We start from the raw sequence: 23428 nt of genomic DNA, 5'->3' as shown, positions 1-23428 counted from the left end.
AGTGTTATTACAGTTAACTTTTTCAATTAGTGGCTTAGTGGTTATCAAAGCTAGCTTTTAGGTTAGCTGTGCTCACCACTGTTATCCATCAGCGCATACTCACGACTGAAAACATTCTTTTCTAACTAAATGCATCTCTGTGTAACTAAAGAAACAAATGGAACTCTGGTTTGCAGCAATGTTCTTCATTCATAAAAGACACTGTTAAAGCATTATCTTGTGTACACATTCAACATGAGCTTTTAAAAACACGTAAGAATATTTATACAATCTGCGATGCTATTAAAGCTCAAGGTCATATGTTCCAAGAGCCATTTGTATTCACAACAAATGTATTAATGAATATGTGGGTTAGTTACATTCTTCCTACATAGCTCTCTACATTCACACATTAAATAGCTACCTTACATAGTTCAAACTTTCCAACACTACTGAATTTTAATGTCATACTCCATAAGTATTCTATATAATGGCCACATACAGATATAATCATTTTATTTGACAGATATTACTCAAACACTTGTGGCCAAATTGATTTTGGTCCAATTTTTGCAAAATCTATCTTATATTGTTTTGCTGTTTTTACTTGGATCATCTGATAGAGGTAGATGGAGGTGATGTGAGCACCAAAGTTTTGCATTTATATAATGCAAAATCAAAGCTGCCCCAAGGTGCTTCATATGGGTAAGGTCTAAACTTACTAACCCCCTTGAGCGAACACGTAGGCAACAGTGGTCAGGAAAAACTCCCTCTCGCCTTCTTGAGGAAGAAACCTCAAGCAGACCAGACTCAGAGGGGTGAACTCTGCTTAGGCCTTTCTAACAGTTACAGAATTACAAACAGTTACAGCAGTTAAACTGCATGATAGTTCAAAGTCCAATGTAAGGCCGGGCCAAGTCCAACAATTTGTCCCATATCCCTGTACCAGCAGTGGCACATCTGGTACTTTCAGACATAAAGTTGTTCTTTGTCTAAACACAAGAGAATTACAACAATGCAAAGTAGCGACAAAGTAAATGGAAGTTTTTTGTGATATTTTTTGAAGTTTTGGGGCACACATAGAGGATGGGCACAGAAAGACTATGGATTAAAGCACAGTGACTTTGACAACGCCAGGCAGGGGTACATTTATCTCTATGTGGCAGGTAGATAAGGAGAAAAGAAGTTGGGCTACCAATACATGCTACCTGTTTGTGTTTTTGACACAAACAGATAGCATTTATTGGTAGCACAGTCTCACAGTTTTTATTTTGTGCTCCCATCACGAAATGATTCAAATTTTCAGGGCTTTTTTAAACTCACTATTACTAACCCAACTCCAACCCCTAGCCCTAACCATAACCACCCCGACCCCCCCTCTTCACTTTTAATTTTGTGCAGCCATCATGGAATGAATTAGAATGAATTTGTGCTGCCGTGACAAAAATGAGGTGCTTTTCGTGACAATATCACGAACCAATAGATTGATGTATATTTCATGCTGCCGAATCACAACATGCCGTGACACTGAGTTGGTATTGATCTGTGTTGTCCCAGTCCATGCACAGGCACCAATGGGCCTCAGAGCCTTCCTCCCTTCCTTCCTGCTTTTTCTGGGGACCCACAACAGTGTAGATTTAGCTGAAAGTGGTAACTCTCAGGAATCAAATATCAATCAAAAACTGGCATGTCCTGAATGTTGATTTCTTGAACATGTCTCATCCAGATTATTAGCAACCAGTCAGTCAAGAAGGGAAAGATGGAAAATAAGTAGAAAAAAATTGATAACGAACACCTGCTGTTGGTTATTGTCATCTAAGAGCACATACGTAAGATCGGATACTTTTTTATTGTGTTCATTATATGGGTTAAAATTTTGGCTTTAGTCCTATTTCTGTAATGATAAAAAAAAAAAACTGAGATGGATTATTCCAGTGAGGCTTCTGGAGCAAGCATTGAATTTTTAAACATAATTATAGTAGCTAATATGGGAAATTAAGGCAACCACAGTAAATAATAATGAATGCTCCAAAACTTATTCAGCAACTTTCATACTCATCAGTTTAAATTAAATTTCGAGCCCACAGAGGCAAGAGAGGATGCAGCTTCTGTTGCTTTTATTTCATTTGATTATTCCGACGCTCTGGCATGCTCTAATAGAATTGTTGCTGCGGCACACAAAGGTAGAGTGAAATACACGCTGCTTCATCTACGTCATCGCCAAAAAGACCTGCTACTGTTTACTGCTGTAAGTTCACTATTGTCTGCACTGTTGATCAGGTGAAGTAATTGATTGTTTAGTCCTAAGAGTGCATCCAACTGCTTAAATCACGCTGTTGATTAAAGTGGAGCAGAGCGAGCGCCCCTGCGGCTCTCATCCACAGGCACACGACACGCCTTACCGCTGTCCCTATCAATACTCTTCCACATTAGACACCACACTTTAACAATCCCTGGGAACTGTGAGCACTCTTTCTTCCCGTCAGTCTCCAAGCTCGGTATTAAACGTCGCGGTTTGGTGGAAGTGCTAATGTTGCAGAACCTGGATCCGCCGCTGCAGTCTTACTCAGCATGCCAGCCAATCAAAGCCAGTGCAGTGGCCATTTTCCACCAGCCAGATTGTTAGCAAGGTGGTAATTTGTCACCCTGGCCCAGGGTCTGCAGGCTGCTCTCTGAAAGTGATTGCAGCAATAACAACGGCCCGTCCTCCTCTAAATTATTTTATTGCATATATTTTATTCAAGGAGGCTGTAATTTATTCATATTTCACATTGCCTTATTACTGTTTGAACATCTGTTATTTTGTTTTATGGACTGGATCCAGCTCACTGCTCCCTTAATACTTAATGCTTTCATCAGATCTGGACCCCCTTATGTCATTGTCCTGTCAAATGTGCCCAATTTATTGGCTCAGTCTCAACAACAAATCGGACTGTTGTCTACTCAATCGTCAAGTTTGCAGTTTTCTTTTTCCTGTGTTATTGATGGACATTCAGTCGCCTCCCATCCTTTCGTTACTTAGGCCATCCTTTCCATCACTTTTCCCTCTTCTGTGTTCTATCACCTAAAGCTGCTCCCCTTTACCTTTGTCACTTCTTTTTTTAGTCTCATTTTCTGGCATTTCCACCTCAGCCTCCAGCTGTTCATGGTTTGTAGAGAAAGGAAGCCCAAGCACTCAATCAATCAATCAATCAATCAATTTTTTTATATAGCGCCAAATCACAACAAACAGTTGCCCCAAGGTGCTTTATATTGTAAGGCAAGGCCATACAATAATTATGTAAAACCCCAACGGTCAAAATGACCCCCTGTGAGCAAGCACTTGGCTACAGTGGGAAGGAAAAACTCCCTTTTAACAGGAAGAAACCTCCAGCAGAACCAGGCTCAGGGAGGGGCAGTCTTCTGCTGGGACTGGTTGGGGCTGAGGGAGAGAACCAGGAAAAAGACATGCTGTGGAGGGGAGCAGAGATCGATCACTAATGATTAAATGCAGAGTGGTGCATACAGAGCAAAAAGAGAAAGAAACAGTGCATCATGGGAACCCCCCAGCAGTCTACGTCTATAGCAGCATAACTAAGGGATGGTTCAGGGTCACCTGATCCAGCCCTAACTATAAGCTTTAGCAAAAAGGAAAGTTTTAAGCCTAATCTTAAAAGTAGAGAGGGTGTCTGTCTCCCTGATCTGAATTGGGAGCTGGTTCCACAGGAGAGGAGCCTGAAAGCTGAAGGCTCTGCCTCCCATTCTACTCTTACAAACCCTAGGAACTACAAGTAAGCCTGCAGTCTGAGAGCGAAGCGCTCTATTGGGGTGATATGGTACTACGAGGTCCTTAAGATAAGATGGGACCTGATTATTCAAAACCTTATAAGTAAGAAGAAGAATTTTAAATTCTATTCTAGAATTAACAGGAAGCCAATGAAGAGAGGCCAATATGGGTGAGATATGCTCTCTCCTTCTAGTCCCCGTCAGTACTCTAGCTGCAGCATTTTGAATTAACTGAAGGCTTTTTAGGGAACTTTTAGGACAACCTGATAATAATGAATTACAATAGTCCAGCCTAGAGGAAATAAATGCATGAATTAGTTTTTCAGCATCACTCTGAGACAAGACCTTTCTGATTTTAGAGATATTGCGTAAATGCAAAAAAGCAGTCCTACATATTTGTTTAATATGCGCTTTGAATGACATATCCTGATCAAAAATGACTCCAAGATTTCTCACAGTATTACTAGAGGTCAGGGTAATGCCATCCAGAGTAAGGATCTGGTTAGACACCATGTTTCTAAGATTTGTGGGGCCAAGTACAATAACTTCAGTTTTATCTGAGTTTAAAAGCAGGAAATTAGAGGTCATCCATGTCTTTATGTCTGTAAGACAATCCTGCAGTTTAGCTAATTGGTGTGTGTCCTCTGGCTTCATGGATAGATAAAGCTGGGTATCATCTGCGTAACAATGAAAATTTAAGCAATACCGTCTAATAATACTGCCTAAGGGAAGCATGTATAAAGTGAATAAAATTGGTCCTAGCACAGAACCTTGTGGAACTCCATAATTAACTTTAGTCTGTGAAGAAGATTCCCCATTTACATGAACAAATTGTAATCTATTAGACAAATATGATTCAAACCACCGCAGCGCAGTGCCTTTAATACCTATGGCATTAAAGCAGACAAAAGAGTCACGTTGGAGTGTGTATCTCAGGGTGGAACTCCCCCGTGCTAATCTTACTGGACCAAGGTAAAGGTTTCTGTACCGCTTGACATAGGTGGACATTCATCGTGAATGTTCAGCATTGGAGTCGCTCTCCCCACCCATCAATTCCCAACTTACAAATGTGTGTGAACACTTATTTATATCCACCAGATTTCAATCTATTAACTGATTTGTTTCATGCCATTAACTGCTGGACATTATGGATGATGCCAGTCACCTTCTGCACACCGTCATCAGCAACCAGAGGAGCGTCTTCAGCCACAGACTGCTCCTTCCCAAGCAGCGTTGCCAAAGTAACTTTGAAAAGTTACTTTTTTAGTTGCTTTATGCAGTTACTTTATACAGTTACTTCATTAGCAGCTTTATGCAGTTACTTTATTAGAAGCTGGTGACAACTTGCAACTAATAAGTAATGTAACTAATAAGGTAACTAGTAATCTAACTTGGTTACTCTTAAGATTGTGTAATCAGCAAAATAACGAATCACCAAAGTAAATAACAGTTACTTTTCTGAGTACTCAATCTTAAAAATAACTAAGTTAGATTACGAGTTACTTCATTAGTTACATTCAGCAGCTGCAGACAAGTTGTCCACAGCTGCTCACAAAGTAACTGTAAAAAGTAACTGTATAAAGTAACTAATACAGCAACTTTTCAAAGTTACTTTGGCAACACTGTTCTCAAGTGCAGGACCAACAGACTGAAAAACTCCTGTGTTCCTCAGGCCATGAGGCTGTACAACTCCTCACTCGGGGGAAGGAGGAGTAACAGGAAGACAATGGATGGGAAGGAGAGGACCAGTAAACCAGTAGTGAGCAGTATTTCTGGTATTGAAGTTTGTGTATTTATATTTAAATTAGCAAATTATTTTTTGCTTTCACTTTTGATACTGTGTGTGCTTCTTACCCTGTGTGCTGCTATACAATACTGCTGTAACCTCAATTTCCCTGAGGGAGTCTTCCCAAGACATGAATAAAGTTTGATCTAATCTGATCTACTAGTGAATCACTGTAGCCTTGCACGACCAGACTATTTAACAATATGAGAATTAGTCTGGAACCAATCAGATCATTTTTAATTTCCAAGGAGCATCACCAGCGCGGCCAAAATGTGTCTGGTGGTACAAACATCAGGTGCTACAAACATTAATATAATCAATGAGTGGTGTGAATCGCAGCCTGTTGCTTTGTTTGTGTTGGTGTTGTTGTCATGATCTCAGCGCTATGATAATTTGCAAGTTGGCTTTCATAATTAGAGTTATGCTAGGTTATGTAGCGAGATACAACATCAAAAGTCTTCGCTTACTCATGTTCAACCATTTACTCCAATTAAGGGTCATGGGGGGACTGGAGCCTGTCCCAGCAGTCATTGGGCATGAGGTGGGGTACACCCTGGACACAACGCCAGTCTGTCGCACGGCCACATATAGACAAACAAACACATACACACCTGCATGCACACCTACGGACAATTATAACGTTTCCAATCCACCTAACCTGCAGGTCTTTGGATGTGGGAGGACGCCGGAGTACCTGGAGGGAACCAGCGTAAACACTGGGAAAACATGCAAACTCCACACAGACAGGCCACAGGTGGGAATCGATCCCATGACGTTCTTGCTATGAGGCAACAACGCTAACTGCTAATCCACTGTGCTGCCCCATATAACTTATAGCTCAATGTAATGCACAGATCTTTGGTATGATATGTTTTAGTAGTCAACTTTTATCATTTGTATGTAAAATTTTTTTCTTTCACAACATAAGGTTTTATTGGAAAACCTTGGAAGTCAACACGTCTTACCACCATGTCATACCATAAGAGCTGACAGTGTCCACTGTGGACTTCAGCCTCGTTCATTTCATTGATTGGTAGATTTTAGTTCATTATTGCAGTCTGGAAGAATTTATCTGGAACCTGTTGGTTCATCTTTGATTTCTGAGAGACATCACCAGTGGGCACAGACCAAAATGCTTCGACTTGCAGTCTGATAGACTTACAACCAATCAGAGCAATGAAACATGGAACAAAAAATATATGACCTGTAAACTTGGTGGTGCTCAATGAATGAGTGTAAGCCAATAAGCTACTGCTAACATTAATATCATAACTTAGTAGATATAAGACTGGCATGAATCCCAGACTGCTGCTTTGTCTGTTTGGGTGTTGTTACCACAGCATTACCTTCACACCACAACAACTTTCAAGTTGGCTTGCAAGTTGGCCAACTCTCATCATTTGTATATAATTTCAAGTTTGTCCACAACAATTTCCTTGGAGGCCAGTATGCCTCACCAGTTGTAGCCAGGACTCTCGGACTCTTGGCTGCCAAATATGAGCTGGCAATGTCCACGGTAGATTTCATTCTCACTGTGGACCCCACTTCACAAAAGTGCCTCAGTTCGGCCAGCAATTGTTATATAAAAGTTGCCCCATTTCTGATTAAAGATTATGATTAATCTGACTGATTTGTGGTCTCATGATATAATCTGTTTAAATGGGACAGGATGAGCTCTCAGACATACAGTATCTGGTTCCCACACTAGAACAATTGTGGATTGGAATGCCATGTTAGATAAATAAATAGGAAGCTTAAAATTCTTTGCAATGTTCAGTTATCAAGTTTGATAGTACAAATATTTTATATATCTGGTACACATTTGACATTTGGCATCCCAAAGTACGCAAAAGCATTCAAATTGAATAATTAATGAACTTGGAGTAGAATTGTCGGCTTTCCTTTTCCCAGCTGCAAACGGCATTAAGTGAAGTATGTGAAGCTCCTACTGATAACATGTTTGACTGAACATATTTTAACTATAACTAGGTTTAAGGATATGATTCCTTCTTTATGTTCTCTAATGCCATATACCAACACAGTGCAGAGTAGCTACCTAAACTCTGTAAGTGAGATAGAGTATCTCGTCAATAGTTTTACATCCTCATTGAAGACAACTTTGGATGCTGTAGCTCCTCTAAAAAAGAGAGCTTTAAATCAGAAGTGCCTGACTCCGTGGTATAACTCACAAACTCGTAGCTTAAAGCAGATAACCCGTAAGTTGGAGAGGAAATGGCGTCAAACTAATTTAGAAGATCTTCACTTAGCCTGGAAAAAGAGTCTGTTGCTCTATAAAAAAGCCCTCCGTAAAGCTAGGACATCTTTCTACTCATCACTAATTGAAGAAAATAAGAACAACCCCAGGTTTCTTTTCAGCACTGTAGCCAGGCTGACAAAGAGTCAGAGCTCTATTGAGCTGAGTATTCCATTAACTTTAACTAGTAATGACTTCATGACTTTCTTTGCTAACAAAATTTTAACTATTAGAGAAAAAATTACTCATAACCATCCCAAAGACGTATCGTTATCTTTGGCTGCTTTCAGTGAAGCCTGTATTTGGTTAGACTCTTTCTCTCCGATTGTTCTGTCTGAGTTATTTTCATTAGTTACTTCATCCAAACCATCAACATGTTTATTAGACCCCATTCCTACCAGGCTGCTCAAGGAAGCCCTACCATTATTTAATGCTTCGATCTTAAATATGATCAATCTATCTTTGTTAGTTGGCTATGTACCACAGGCTTTTAAGGTGGCAGTAATTAAACCATTACTTAAAAAGCCATCACTTGACCCAGCTATCTTAGCTAATTATAGGCCAATCTCCAACCTTCCTTTTCTCTCAAAAATTCTTGAAAGGGTAGTTGTAAAACAGCTAACTGATCATCTGCAGAGGAATGGTCTATTTGAAGAGTTTCAGTCAGGTTTTAGAATTCATCATAGTACAGAAACAGCATTAGTGAAGGTTGCAAATGATCTTCTTATGGCCTCGGACAGTGGACTCATCTCTGTGCTTGTTCTGTTAGACCTCAGTGCTGCTTTTGATACTGTTGACCATAAAATTTTATTACAGAGATTAGAGCATGCCATAGGTATTAAAGGCACTGCGCTGCGGTGGTTTGAATCATATTTGTCTAATAGATTACAATTTGTTCATGTAAATGGGGAATCTTCTTCACAGACTAAAGTTAATTATGGAGTTCCACAAGGTTCTGTGCTAGGACCAATTTTATTCACTTTATACATGCTTCCCTTAGGCAGTATTATTAGACGGTATTGCTTAAATTTTCATTGTTACGCAGATGATACCCAGCTTTATCTATCCATGAAGCCAGAGGACACACACCAATTAGCTAAACTGCAGGATTGTCTTACAGACATAAAGACATGGATGACCTCTAATTTCCTGCTTTTAAACTCAGATAAAACTGAAGTTATTGTACTTGGCCCCACAAATCTTAGAAACATGGTGTCTAACCAGATCCTTACTGTGGATGGCATTAACCTGACCTCTAGTAATACTGTGAGAAATCTTGGAGTCATTTTTGATCAGGATACGTCATTCAAAGCGCATATTAAACAAATATGTAGGACTGCTTTTTTGCATTTACGCAATATCTCTAAAATCAGAAAGGTCTTGTCTCAGAGTGATGCTGAAAAACTAATTCATGCATTTATTTCCTCTAGGCTGGACTATTGTAATTCATTATTATCAGGTTGTCCTAAAAGTTCCCTGAAAAGCCTTCAGTTAATTCCTCTCTTCATTGGCTTCCTGTTAATTCTAGAATAGAATTTAAAATTCTTCTTCTTACTTATAAGGTTTTGAATAATCAGGTCCCATCTTATCTTAGGGACCTCGTAGTACCATATCACCCCAATAGAGCGCTTCGCTCTCAGACTGCAGGCTTACTTGTAGTTCCTAGGGTTTGTAAGAGTAGAATGGGAGGCAGAGCCTTCAGCTTTCAGGCTCCTCTCCTGTGGAACCAGCTCCCAATTCAGATCAGGGAGACAGACACCCTCTCTACTTTTAAGATTAGGCTTAAAACTTTCCTTTTTGCTAAAGCTTATAGTTAGGGCTGGATCAGGTGACCCTGAACCATCCCTTAGTTATGCTGCTATAGACGTAGACTGCTGGGGGGTTCCCATGATGCACTGTTTCTTTCTCTTTTTGCTCTGTATGCACCACTCTGCATTTAGTCATTAGTGATCGATCTCTGCTCCCCTCCAAAGCATGTCTTTTTCCTGGTTCTCTCCCTCAGCCCCAACCAGTCCCAGCAGAAGATTGCCCCTCCCTGAGCCTGGTTCTGCTGGAGGTTTCTTCCTGTTAAAAGGGAGTTTTTCATTCCCACTGTAGCCAAGTGCTTGCTCACAGGGGGTCGTTTTGACCGTTGGGGTTTTACATAATTATTGTATGGCCTTGCCTTACAATATAAAGCGCCTTGGGGCAACTGTTTGTTGTGATTTGGCGCTATATAAAAAAATTGATTGATTGATTGATTGATATTTCACTATAGAAGCATTTGAGTGTCAAAGCGGTGGTGGCTGCACAGTAAGAGCACAGTAAACAGTATTACTGTGAAAGAAGGAGGTTGTTGTTGCATTGCTAAGGGCCCCTTCACACATACTGCGAAATGTGGTCAAATACGGCAAAACAGTGCAAAACAGTTTGAATTAGCGCACCACGAAACATCGTGCCGACAGGCAGGCGTGCACGATGCTGGTGCGAGAGTTCATGTACGCGACGGTGTCTTCCAAGCAGGAACAGTGCAGGGTGCACCACATCGTGCCGCTTATGTGGAATACATAATAATAATAAAAAAATACCACCCACGGGACTGGAACCCACGCCTTCCAAAAGCTCTGATTGCCAGTCAGAAAGTACCACTGAATTACAGGGGTGTCCTTTGAAAGCTGTGTGAATCTGCCTCATATCAGGAAGGGCATGGAAGTATTGCAAAAAAAATAATAAAATCACACACCATATGAAAACACAGCATTTCTCAAGCAAGCAATACAAATATGATCCGTATGTTCCTCCGTAGATGACTCATGGTCACAGACATACAGTTATGAAATGCCATGAATTTGCGTACTTGGTACAATAGTAGAGCGCAGGCGACCACATTTGACTTGTCTGTGAAAAGTGTTTAAATGCCATAAGAAAGTGGCGTAACCTAGCAACACACATGGGTTTGACTGTGCCGAACCCTCATCCCCCCCAGAAACATACACAAATGGCGTGTGGAGTGTGGAGTGTGTCGTCGTTGTCCGCCCCATCACCCAGCACATATGGCTTGTGGAGTGTGTTGTGCATTCCTCCCGACAGCAGGTGGAATGTTTCGTGGTTCCCCATTTCATTTTTGGTTCGCGGATTATCTTCCAGTTTCTGCGTCTTTCGTGTTGTGTGTAAAGGGGTCCTTAAAGTTTTTTTCAATTGGTAACATCTAAATTACTTATTAAGTTGTTTGAACTTAATAGGTTAGATCAACTCTAACTTACAAACTTAATTTACTTAATTCAAAAACTTAATTCATAAAACTTAATTCTTAATTAAAACTTAATTCATTTATATGTTACCAATTGAAACAATTCATTTAAGTTGGTTCAACTATTCTCTTTTTTCAGACTATCCATGGATATAAGTCTTGATCCAGGACAACTGCAAACCCACACACTGTCAACCCTCCAATTACATGTGTGACAGAAAACAATAAAGATAGTGATGATCGTTTGTTGACCAAGAAGCGATGAAGTACAGTGAGTTGATCTTTAATGGTGGCACCATACCTTGTACAAAAGTTGCAAATTGTCAAACAGATCTGGCTAGCTGGTGTAAAAGTCTCAGTTTAGTTACAGCAGTATCACTAGAAACAGAGATCAGATAACCAAATATGAACCTACAGTAGTGTTCAGAATAATAATAGTGCTATGTGACTAAAAAGATTAATCCAGGTTTTGAGTATATTTCTTATTGTTACATGGGAAACAAGGTACCAGTAGATTCAGTAGAGTCTCACAAATCCAAGACCAAGCAATCATGATATGCACACTCTTAAGGCTATGCAATTGGGGTATTAGTAAAAAAAAGTAGAAAAGGGGGTGTTCACAATAATAGTAGTGTGGCATTCGGTCAGTGAGTTCGTCAATTTTGTGGAACAAACAGGTGTCCCCTATGTAAGGATGAAACCAGCACCTGTTGAACATGCTTTTCTCTTTGAAAGCCTGAGGAAAATGGGACGTTCAAGACATTGTACAGAAGAACAGCATAGTTTGATTAAAAAGTTGACTGGAGAGGGGAAAACTTATACACAGGTGCAAAAAATTATAGGCTGTTTATCTACAATGATCTCCAATGCTTTAAAATGGACAAAGAAAAACACAGACGCGTGGAAGAAAATGGAAAACAACCATCAAAATGGATAGAAGAATAACCAGAATGGCAACGGCTCACCCATTGATCAGCTCCAGGATGATCAAAGACAGTCTAGAGTTACCTGTAAGTGCTGTGACAGTTAGAAGACGCCTGTGTAAAGCTAATTTATTTGCAAGAATCCCCCGCAAAGTCCCTCTGTTAAATAAAAGACATGTGCAGAAGAGGTTACAATTTGCCAAAGAACATGTCAACTGGCCTAAAGAGAAATGGAGGAATATTTTGTTGACTGATGAGAGTAAAATTGTTCTTTTTGGGTCCAAGGGCCGCAGACAGTTTGTGAGATGACCCCCAAACTCTGAATTCAAGCCACAGTTCACAGTGAAGACAGTGAAGCATGGTGGTGCAAGCATCATGATATGGGCATGTTTCTCCTACTATGGTGTTGGGCCTATATATCGCATACCAGGTATCATGGATCAGTTTGGATATGTCAGAATACTTGAAGAGGTCATGTTGCCTTATGCTGAAGAGTACATGCCCTTGAAATGGGTGTTTCAACAAGACAATGGGCCTCATGTATCAACATGCGTACGGCGATATTTGAGCGTATATGGGGTGTATGCCAAAACGGTTGCGCTACTTGGCATTTATCAATGTGGTCGTTGGCGTACGCTGCGCTGAAAATATACACCAGGTCGAGAGGTGGCGTAAATAATACACCAAAATGAACCAGCGCTGGAATCCACATACAAATGAAAATTATCAACATGATAAACACTGCCATTATACAAATCAATGCATATGTTACATAAATAACACTTTCCTGATTATACTACATAATAATCAATACAAATCCTGCTTTTGCGGGATTGCTGGTCTATCGAGCACGATCCGTGGCCACAGCGCTGACTGCGCGCCTTTTTCTCCAGAGCCTGGAGCCAGAGCAGCGCTGAGCTTAACTTTATGTGGTGTGATCATTTTAGACAATGAAATTGATAATTACAACTGTAGTGTTGTCATTCCCTTCGCCCGTGCTGCAATCAGGTTGTGTCGTCTCCATTCGTTTGTCACAATAAAATAAATAAAGAAATACATTTTAAAAATAAAGAAATCTGAAAAATTAGGCATGTCTTATTAATTGAGCGAGAAAATATACACATGTCAAGAATTATTGACATGTGAAAAGATAATACAGTGGTCCCTCGCTGTAATGCGGTTCACCTTTCGTGGCCTTGCCGTTTCGCGGAGTTTTTAGTCCAATTTTGCATGCTTTTTTTTTACAGTGTTCTGTGTTCTGCGTGTCTGTTTATGAGAATCTTCTCGCCCAGAAGAAAAAAGAGCGCCAACAATTACTCATAACTGTGTTTGTCACTCGGAAACAGACACCTGCAGCCAGGTGTGACTCAGTGGAAAAAGGCACGGCGTCAGGATGAAGAGGCGCGATCAGAGGAACTGTGAAATACTGGTCAGTCACTATTAATAATTTCTTATGTGTCCAACCTCGTACGTTGATCGTTAAAATTAAATTCGTTAGTTCTAAAAGCCATCATAATTATTTATAGGAAAACGTTCTATTTTTATTTCTCAAACAAATGTTTGGGCCTGAAAACAGGTTGGTCTTATTTCTCTACTAAGGTTTGAACTTTGAGAGTGTTTACACACGAGAGAAAAGTGAGAAAATGTTCATGCCTGATTGAGAAAGTGTATAAAGTGGTTTTACAGCTTTAAAATGTCTATAATAATTGTAAAAAATAATGCTGACTACGTTGTGGTTTCGCGTATTATGGGCTATTTTTAGAACGTAACTCCCGCGATAAACGAGGGACCACTGTAACACTTTTTTGATTATACTACAAAACAATTGATATGACGGCCGCTTTTGGCGCTCTATTGGCACGCGTCGTGATTGGTGGAGTTCTTTTTCTTTGCCGTCTACCTGGCTTCCATGTGGTAAAATGAGGGTGTGTCTGAAGCGGAGTCTGAATATTTATGGGCGTGTTTATTATAATTACGATTGTTTTCACCCGCCGCATTTATCAAGGTCACGTCAGGCATACGCTGGAAATGGGCAGGTGCGCACTGCTTGATACATGTCACGGCAACTTTGGTGTACTTCAAATTTACACCGTAAATTTACGCCACAAGTGCGCAATGTTGATACATGAGGCCAAATGACCCCAAGCACACTAGTAAATGAGCAAAATCTTGGTTCCAAACCAACAAAATTAATGCCTCGCAGATGTGAAGAAATCATGAAAAACTGTAGTTATACAACTAAATACTAGTTTAGTGATTCACAGATTGCTAAAAAAGCAGTTTGAACATAATAGTTTTGAGTTTGTAGCATCAACAGCAGACTATTGCTGCTGCTACTATTAATGTGAACACCCCCTTTTCTACTTTTTTTTTACTAAACAAACTGCACCAGTATGCTAGCCATATGAAAGGGAAAATAAGTGTGTCTTAAGTCTGGACTTGAAAGTCTCCACAGAATCTGACTGTTTTATTGACGCAGGGAGACCATTCCACAGAACAGGGGCACGATAAGAGAAAGTTCTGTGACCCGCAGACTTCTTATTCACCCTAGGGACACAAAGTAGTCCTGCACCCTGAGAACGTAAAGCCCGGGCCGGTACGTAAGGTTTAATTAGGTCAGCTAGGTAGGGAGGTGCCAGTCCATGAATAATTTTATAGGTTAGTAGCATACAGGAGATTTCCCATATCCTGGTCCTTCTGGGGGACAGATGCACAGACAGACCGAGAGAGATGGACAAGCTGATTCCTATATACACTGACAAGCATTTACCTATACCCCTGTAAATGCTTGTCAGTGTATATAGGTACCCCTGTCCTCCAGAGGGACCAGGATATGGGAAATCTGCTGTATCTTAACATATTTTCATTGTTTCTGAGTTTTACTTTTCATGCATGTGTGAGGCAGAATGAGGAGGTTCTGTCTACCAGCTGGGAAGAAGACATCGAGCTGCAGAGGTCCAGTGGCATCCTCCGCCTGCTGATCACTCCAGAGAATAATCTGGATAACCAGAGGAGCATCAGTCTGGTGTCTGTCTTTCCTCTGTCAGTCAGCCGCACAGTCACTGTGCTGTGTGAGTGAAAGTAATCTTTAATATACAGAAGAGAACATGAGATGCGGCACTATGATAAGAACCATGACTTTAAAACCAATTCTTTCGCTATTGCTGCACAAATTGTGAACCCAATATCATTAATGAAACTAATGGCTGCACCCCACATTTCCAACCGTGTCTAAATTAGAATCACTGCATGCTATTTCATAGCCACTATGCTAATTTAGCTGAATTGCTTTGATGCACAATCCTGAGGCAGTAAAGCTTGCACATTGTGTGCGACAGTAACACCCATGGTTAATAGATTATACTTTTTTCTTTGAATATAAAATGTTTGTTTCAGCAAGAATAAAACAAATAAAGGATTAATATTCAGCAGCATGAGTGTGACAATAGCCTCATTTCCACTGTAGAGGAAAAAGACGTAAGTCAAAGACTTAAATGGTGTTTCCTTTCTGCACTTACTTGATGTAAGTAAATTTTGTATTGGTGCTGGCAGAAATCTGTCCACTTATGCTGTGGAAATATAGCTGAAGTTACTCCAGTGAGCATCTCCTCATCGAACTCCCTACAGACCATGGTGCTCTTTGCCTCCTGGACATCCATACAGGGTTGTTGAAAATGAGCTGTTGACTGCTTCACTTGCACTTCAGGCGCTGAGAGAAGCCGAAGGGTACAGAATGAGTCACATTGGTGTCAAATGAATTTGACTATTTTTTACGACACCTGTGTAATTTCAGCAATCATTCTGTGCACAATCTATCAACACATTCCCCTGTCTCCTGCAGGTTAGACATAGATCTGCAGAAGACTACTGTCCCTCGCCTCAAGGTTTATCCCTGCAAGATTCAAGGCAGTGGTGTCACTTTGCCAGCAGCTATTGCGCCGTGTCTCCCTCTGTGGCTAAAATTACTCAGGTATTAGAAACCACACAGAAACTTCATAAGGAAACAATTCAGCTCAGCTCAAAATAGTTGCACTGAGAATTTCATCACAATAGGCAGCTGCATTCATGGCACCATATTTTTACTGACTTGTGCTTTTTGTGTCTGCATGTATGTTAGGTAGTGGTGCTTGGTTCCTCCAGGGTCATAGAGGGGCAGGAGTTGACTCTAATCTGCTATGCCGCCTCCAGTAACCTCCCTGTCCAGATCCGCTTGTGGCTGCGCTTCAGGGAACTCATCACCACCAATGTCATCAATTACAGCATAGAGTTTGGTGAACCTTGTGTAAAAAAATATTCTGTATTAACTTTTATTCAGAATTAATTACAGCAACATTTTCTCCTTTGCCCTGTTCGGTCTGAAAAACACTGAATCTGCATCATAATAGCAAAGTGGCCTCTGTGTGCGTGCGTGGGTATGTGCCTGGGTATGTATGGCTTTGATCATGCAGAAACCGAGGAAAGCTGGCATTTGCCCTTTGGTATACTTATGTATTTTGGGTCAAGGATGTATGCTGCAAAAATGGAAAGTTGATAGGACTAACATTTTTGTAGAAATTATCAATTTTAGCGAACCAGTAACCATTGTGCTGCAATGCACCATGGGAGTTGGGGGTTTGGGGTTTTAATGTTGTTATTGTGGTTCATGTTAGTTTAACAGTGTTGTTGGTGTAATTGATTTATTGTATTTTTGTAGTTTAATTGGTTTAGTTAGTTTAGTTAAGTGTTATGTTGCCATTACCATGACTGAAAGAGTATTGCTTTTAATGTCTTCTGCCACCATCTCTGTTTGTATTTTTGTAAAAATTAAAAGCACCTGCTTGCAGCAGCAACCGTCTCTGTTTGTGCATGTGAAACATAAAAGCACTGCTTGCAGCAAAATGCAGAAAAAAACATAAAGCTCTGCATGCCTGCGACTGGGGACAGCTCACATTTGCCGTGTGGTATGGTTATGTATTTTGGATTGAGGATGAACGGCGCCAAACGGAACATTGACAGGACTAATATTTTTGCAGAAAATACAGATATTAGTTAACGTTGCTAATTACATTCTGGGCGAACACGCCATTCCAGCAAGGGATGGTCAATCATCTTTATATCAAAAGCGTGACTAAGCGCTTTTATTTGGTAAGTTCAATGTAAATACATAATATAATTGTAAATACATTAAAAATACAAGGAAGAAAGTGAAAACACTTATTTGATCTTGTGGTCCATTCAAAAATGAAATGACAAAATGGAAGTAATATAATTTATTATTATTAATAATAATACTGATAATAATAATAATAATAATGATAATGATAAAAATTTACAAATACACTAAGACAATAAATTAACATAAAAAAATTACATAATTAGCAGGAAATAAATGGGTTAAGTTCCTCTTCTAAAAATTTTTGAGGTCTAAGGTTCTGAGAACATTCTGGACTCACACACCATTCCATCTCATTATTACCACCCTTGAAAAATGTCAGCTACCTATTTTATAAACACTACCCAATCTAGAGCCCGTAGATCCCCACGGGAAACCCGCTAGTAGTTATTTTATTTTTAATTACTTGATTTCACAATCCTGTGATGCACATTCATCAAAATGTAAGACTATTTGTATCCAGAAGCTGAAAAAGAAGTCAGCAGGTTACAAAGCTTTCCTCTTATCTTGTTTGTTTTTGGGCTGCTGATAGTGACAATGTTGAATTCTTTAAGTTAGACATAAAACTCATCTTCCTTTCAATTGTTGTAAGTTTTTTTTTTTTTGGTGGTTTTTTAAACATGTATTGTCCATCGTGTATTGCCTCAGTCAGTTAAGGTTTCAGTCCCATTCTTCTCAAACTTTAGGTTGTATAGGTAAAGCATGGGATTCTCTTGCTGACAGGAATCTTAAATTGTTTTAACATTTTCACACTACTCATTGGTTTATCACTTTGGGTGAAAACCGGGTCACATCTTCTTGAATAATTTTATAATGGAGAAATTTGATGATTTATTGTTTCCTCTCTGCGATGTATCTCCATGGATGAGATGTGGTGTTGGTCTTCACAGATATGTTCTCCTTTTTTTTACATTTTAAGAGGGGCATTCAAAAGTATTAGACCTAATTTTATCCCAAGGAAATAAATGAAGCGCATCAGTTTTCATTTGGTGGGAAGGTGTTGAGAACCTTCTTGCGTATGAGTGAATTTTTCTTCCCTCCCTCAGAGCACATCAGTCGCTACCAGTCAGCCTTAATGGAATAATTTGAGCAAAGGCATTGCATCAAATTTTGCCAAAACTTTAGTGATACCCAAGTGGAAATCATTCACAAGATTCAACAGGCTTTTGGCCACTTCAAACATGGGGCACAGCAGTGCAGAGCAACACACGTTCTGGACGTTGGTCATGGAAAACTGTCTCGTCACCATCCAAGAACTTGTGGACAAGCTGTGGATAAGCAACTGTGTCTGAAAGTCTTGCACCTCCCCAGTCTGCTCAGCAGATTCAGACTTTCCTGACCAAACACAACACTGCTGTGATTCATCAGGTTCCCTACTCTCCTGACTTGGCTCCCTCTGATTTTTGGCTGTTCCCCAAGATGAAAAAGACACTAAAAGAGACTTGATTTGAGTCACAAGAAGACATCATGCATAACGTGACAACCCAGCTGGACATCATTCCAAATGAAGGCTTCCAGAAATACTTCCATCAGTGGCTGGGAGCATTGCAAGAGGACCGGGAACTGAGACGGACTCAAATGCAGTGAGGCAGGAAATGATCAATTTAATCTTTATTTAACCAGGTTTGTCCCATTGAGATCGAGACCCCTTTTGCAAGGGAGACCTGGACATGTCTTTAAATGTGGGAGGAAACCAGAGCACCTGGAGGAAACCCACACAAACACTGGGAGAACATGCAAACTCCACACAGAAAGACCACAGGTGGGAATCAAACCTATGACCTTCTTGCTGTGAGGAAACAGTGCTAACCATTAAGCATGCTGCCAAAGAAAAGAACAGTTTATTGTAACAGTACCGATGATATGATGTGGTCTAGACCAGGAGGTGAAGACACTGGAGGACGGGTTGCAGGTGCAGGAAGCCAGGTATCCCAGTGGAGCTAGTGATGGGTACACACTTCACAAAAGACAAAAAAACAAAAAAAAAACAAAAATTATAATAACCAAATAAATCTAAACATGAGAAAAACACAGACAAGGAGCAGGAAGGTTAACCAAGATTAAACTTAAAGTCAGTATTACCACTCTGACAAGGGAAAGATCAGGCGGTGTCCTCCTGTTCAGCTGAGGCTTAAGTAGGATGCCGCTGATTGATGCAGGTGTGCAACAACTTCTGGCAGAGAACACCCCATGTAGCAGACCGAACGTTCTGCCCCTAAAAATGAGTCCGCCTTTTGCATCTGTGCATGCATCATGTCGGACCACAGCAGCACGTCTGAGACGGAGTCTCTTCACCCAAAGCAATCAAATGGATTAATGGGATTATTAACCATTGGATCATAAAGGTAAAAACCTCCTAAATCATTCTAAAGTCGGTTTTAAGCAGAAACAAGGCAAAATTCTGTGACACTTTGAAATGTCCGATGCGCAGTGAATGCATCGGCTAGCAGATCATTTAGCTGTGGCGCTCTGATCGCTTCTGCCGCCTTTTATGATGAAATAATGCTGAATTTATGTGGAAATTATTGTTGTACAAAAGCCTCAGATATCTGTGGCTGAAATAGATGATGACTTGAGTGCAGTTTGAAGCAGAAATGAGGTGTTAATCCGTGAACCGCGTCATTAGGGGGACCAATTTTTAGGGGGACCGTTCAGTCTGTGACACCGGGAGGGAGGGGGGAAAACAAAACAACTATCATTGTAAATTAGTCTTTGATACTGAGACAAATAAAAATCCATATCAGGCTGAAAGATTTGAGTCATTTTTCTAGGGCGAAAATGTGTTTTATGTTAGCTAACACCAAGTTAAGCTATTGCTAACAAAAGTGATTTGCTTACATTCCTAGTTGATATATGAAACTTAAAACCTTTCCTAGTTGGGGTAAGCAACAATTCCATAGATTGCATCGATGCTTATTTAAAAAATATTTGCCATCTTTAAATGGTGATACCTCAACGTAAGAAAGCCAAACTTAGCTAACTAGCTCTGTGCATGGAGCCTGCTGTTTAACACTCATCGTTATAAACATTGTACTGGAGTACTGGAGTAAGAGTGCTTTGTTGAATAGTCATAAGCAAAAAGCATGGAACGCAAAGTGTAAAAATACTCTTACCTATGAAAGAACCTGTTAAATACATTTCATTGAATTAAGAGAATATGGAGTTTGACAGCATGTGAACCTCATTAGATGAAAGAAAACGATGTCGTCATGAGCGGCTTGTGAAAACACGTGCTGCAACTTCATAGTTCGTACCGAAAAGAATATTGTGCTCCGCTTTCCATCTCTTTCTGTATGTTAATAAGATCAAAGGGAATAAAAGCTGACACAGAAGATGAGCATTATTAAACCATCTCTTTATTCATCTGGAAGCAGCATTTTCATTTGATCTTACAGAAGGCGCCGAGCGTGTGTGAGCTTTAATGCATCTGAAACAGTGTGAGGTTAATGAAGACCGACGTTTGTGTCCGGTGTCTTTGTTAGACTTTGTGGCTACAGTAATCACAGTAATAAAAGCTTTACTAACCAGATGTGCTGCAGAGGTATGGTTACTATGCAGCAGGTGCAAAATGGTGCTTTGCTCAATTAGTGTGCAATCAGGCGGGTCAAATGAATAAGGTTATCATAAAGCATGCAGCACATCCATTATTTACCACTAATATACTACTAATTTGCTAAAACAATAGTGTGTGGATTGTATATCATCTCTAGTCAAAGACTGCAAATGCCAGAGACCAATGCTGGTGGGTGTGTTTGGTGTTTGCATGGAGATTGTGCAGCAATCAAAATTCCTGGGGGTTCATGTCTCTGACAACTCTGACAACTCCCCCAGTTTTTTTAAGTTCACATCTGCAGCACTTGCACCTCTAAATGTCAAGATCAGCTTTTAATTAATGTATGATAGCTACCTTCTGTTTTCCAGACACTATGAGGGGAAATGTTTTTGCAGCAGATTTTAAATTTAAAAATAACACATGACTGACTGCACACCCTGACAGAGATCGTGATGAATACACAGCCAACGGCATTAAGGCGACATTGTTTGACATCAGTTGATGCAATAGTAAGAATTAACCAACAGTTAATTGTGAACTTAGGTGTTTAGTAATCATTTATACTAATGGTGTTTATGTTAGGTAATGCATTAGTAAGCAGTAACAGTGAATTAAGACTTAACTGTTTTCAGTAATCAGTTATTGTTAGTTAGTAGTGCATTAGTCAGCAGTAACTAACAGTGAACAAAGACTTAATTGTGTTTAGTAATCATGTCTTAAAGGCAGACATGGGGTCAAATACTTTGCATTGTATTTAAATACAAATACAAATACTTTCGATTTTCAAATTACAAATACAAATACTCTGTACTTTTTCAAATACAAATACTTTGCGGATGTGTGCGGGTGTTGGCCGACTCATACAAGTATGTTTCACGCACAGGGTTGGGAGGGTTACTTTAAAAATGCATTTTGATACAGTTACTAGTTACCTGTTGAAAAATGTAGTCAGTAACGTAATCCAAGTACCATAATATTAAAGTAATGTAATTTTACTTTCAATTACTTCTGGATTACTCCAATATCAAATATGGTAATACAGACAAAAGAAACTAAATATAAATAGTCTTGACCACATAATACAGTTTATTACGCAAAAAACAGTTTCTTTTACATGGCATGCTGTTTTACTTCACATTATGAATTAAGAGCACCACAATATTGTTTTAAATTTTCAACAAAAAATGGTAAACAAATGAAGGATAATGAAAAGTCAGGCGGTGTGTGTGATTAAAAGTGGCTTGCAGAACAATATACAAAACAAAAAAATTCTGCTACTTGTTCAGTAAACATAAAATTATCTTACTTTAGTCTTTCACATAGCATTCGCACCATGTTTAACATATCAGTCCACTTATTGAACTTTCAAAATAAGAACAACAGCATAATGAAAACCATTAAGTAAATACTGTCAGTAAGGAGGCGTGGTCGCCATTTTAATTCCGGGCACGTTAGTGATGTGCGTGCATAGAAGTTCAAGAAACAGGTGGAACATGCCGGAAAGCTGCACATGTTGGCAAAGCCACAAACGGAGGAACAAGGGAGACAATATTTCCTTCCATAAGTAGGTGGTTTTGGTTCTTGTCACTTTGTCCATGATATTTGGATGACAAACAGCTGTATGTCTCCTGGCGTACCTGTGTCGCCCGATGACACGGACCATTAACTCTTCACTTATGTCTAGTTGATATTTTCCACTGCTAGACCAATGTCTAGTTAAAATACTTGTCGTTAGTGATTAAAATTGTTCGATAAGACTGGAGATTTTTTAAAATTTGCACCTTAAAATAATGACATTATAATGACCTGCGCTGTCCCGCTCACAGTCACACCCACACATAGAGATGTGTACCCACATCACTGACTTCATGAATGAAACTCGGTCAATAAAGGATAATTGTGTAAAAATATAATATGTATATAAATGTATTGTAATGGTTTTAGGAGCCTCGCTGCCTTGAACAGCAGCTGCAGCAGGACGCCTCAGCTCAGCAGCTTGAACAGTACAGATCCGTGTAACTTTCAACACTAATATTTGGGAATGTGTGTGTGTCAGAGTAAGTTTAATACTTTCCTGACATAATTTAATGTAATTTAATTTTACTGGCTCGATATCCAGGTCAAAATGGCATTTTTTAACATGTATTTTGCGAGCATTTTTCTGAGTGTGTTCAGTCGCGGATCTCCATTGAAAATGCATTAACATCCAGGTACTTCATCAATATTTTGCCCGGTTAGGAGACGTCATGTCGCTGTTCATGAAGGGACGTTTTCGTTTCAAAGAAAAAAATATATACAGATATATACAGATCTCTGCTCCCCTCCACAGCATGTCTTTTTCCTGGTTCTCTCCCTCAGCCCCAACCAGTCTCAGCAGAAGACTGCCCCTCCCTGAGCCTGGTTCTGCTGGAGGATTCTTCCTGTTAAAAGGGAGTTTTTCCTTCCCACTGTCACCAAGTGCTTGCTCACAGGGGGTCGTTTTGACCGTTGGGGTTTTTCCGTAATTATTGTATGGCTTTGCCTTACAATATAAAGCGCCTTGGGGCAACTGTTTGTTGTGATTTGGCGCTATATAAATAAAACTGATTTGATTTGATATAGTGGCACAGATAACTGTAACAATTGTTAATTTCTGGAAAGAAGCACCAAAGTTGGCACAAATACTCCTTAGACATTACTCTTTTGAAAAAACTGAGTAGCCACTTGAATTTTCAATAGGCGGCCAGGTAGGGGTCAATTGAAGAATTACACAGGGGTCAAAATTTAAAAATGCTCCAATCATATTGA

The 23428-nt window shown here is 39.8% G+C and overlaps 1 protein-coding gene across 1 annotated transcript in view; it reads left to right on the top strand.

Moving 5' to 3' along the window:
* Positions 1-23428, top strand: part of nphs1 (NPHS1 adhesion molecule, nephrin) — a 155882-nt gene that overhangs the window by 61413 nt on the left and 71041 nt on the right. Inside the window, 5 exon segments of the mRNA XM_034173673.1 lie at positions 6871-7046; positions 14842-15007; positions 15643-15662; positions 15778-15906; positions 16054-16218. Coding sequence (XP_034029564.1) covers positions 6871-7046; positions 14842-15007; positions 15643-15662; positions 15778-15906; positions 16054-16218 — 656 coding nt within the window.

This window comes from Thalassophryne amazonica, chromosome 7 (genome assembly GCF_902500255.1).
Source record: "Thalassophryne amazonica chromosome 7, fThaAma1.1, whole genome shotgun sequence".
Lineage (NCBI taxonomy): Eukaryota > Metazoa > Chordata > Actinopteri > Batrachoidiformes > Batrachoididae > Thalassophryne > Thalassophryne amazonica.
Note: the sequence above shows the minus strand (reverse complement) of the source record. Positions and strands in the feature narration are given on the sequence as shown.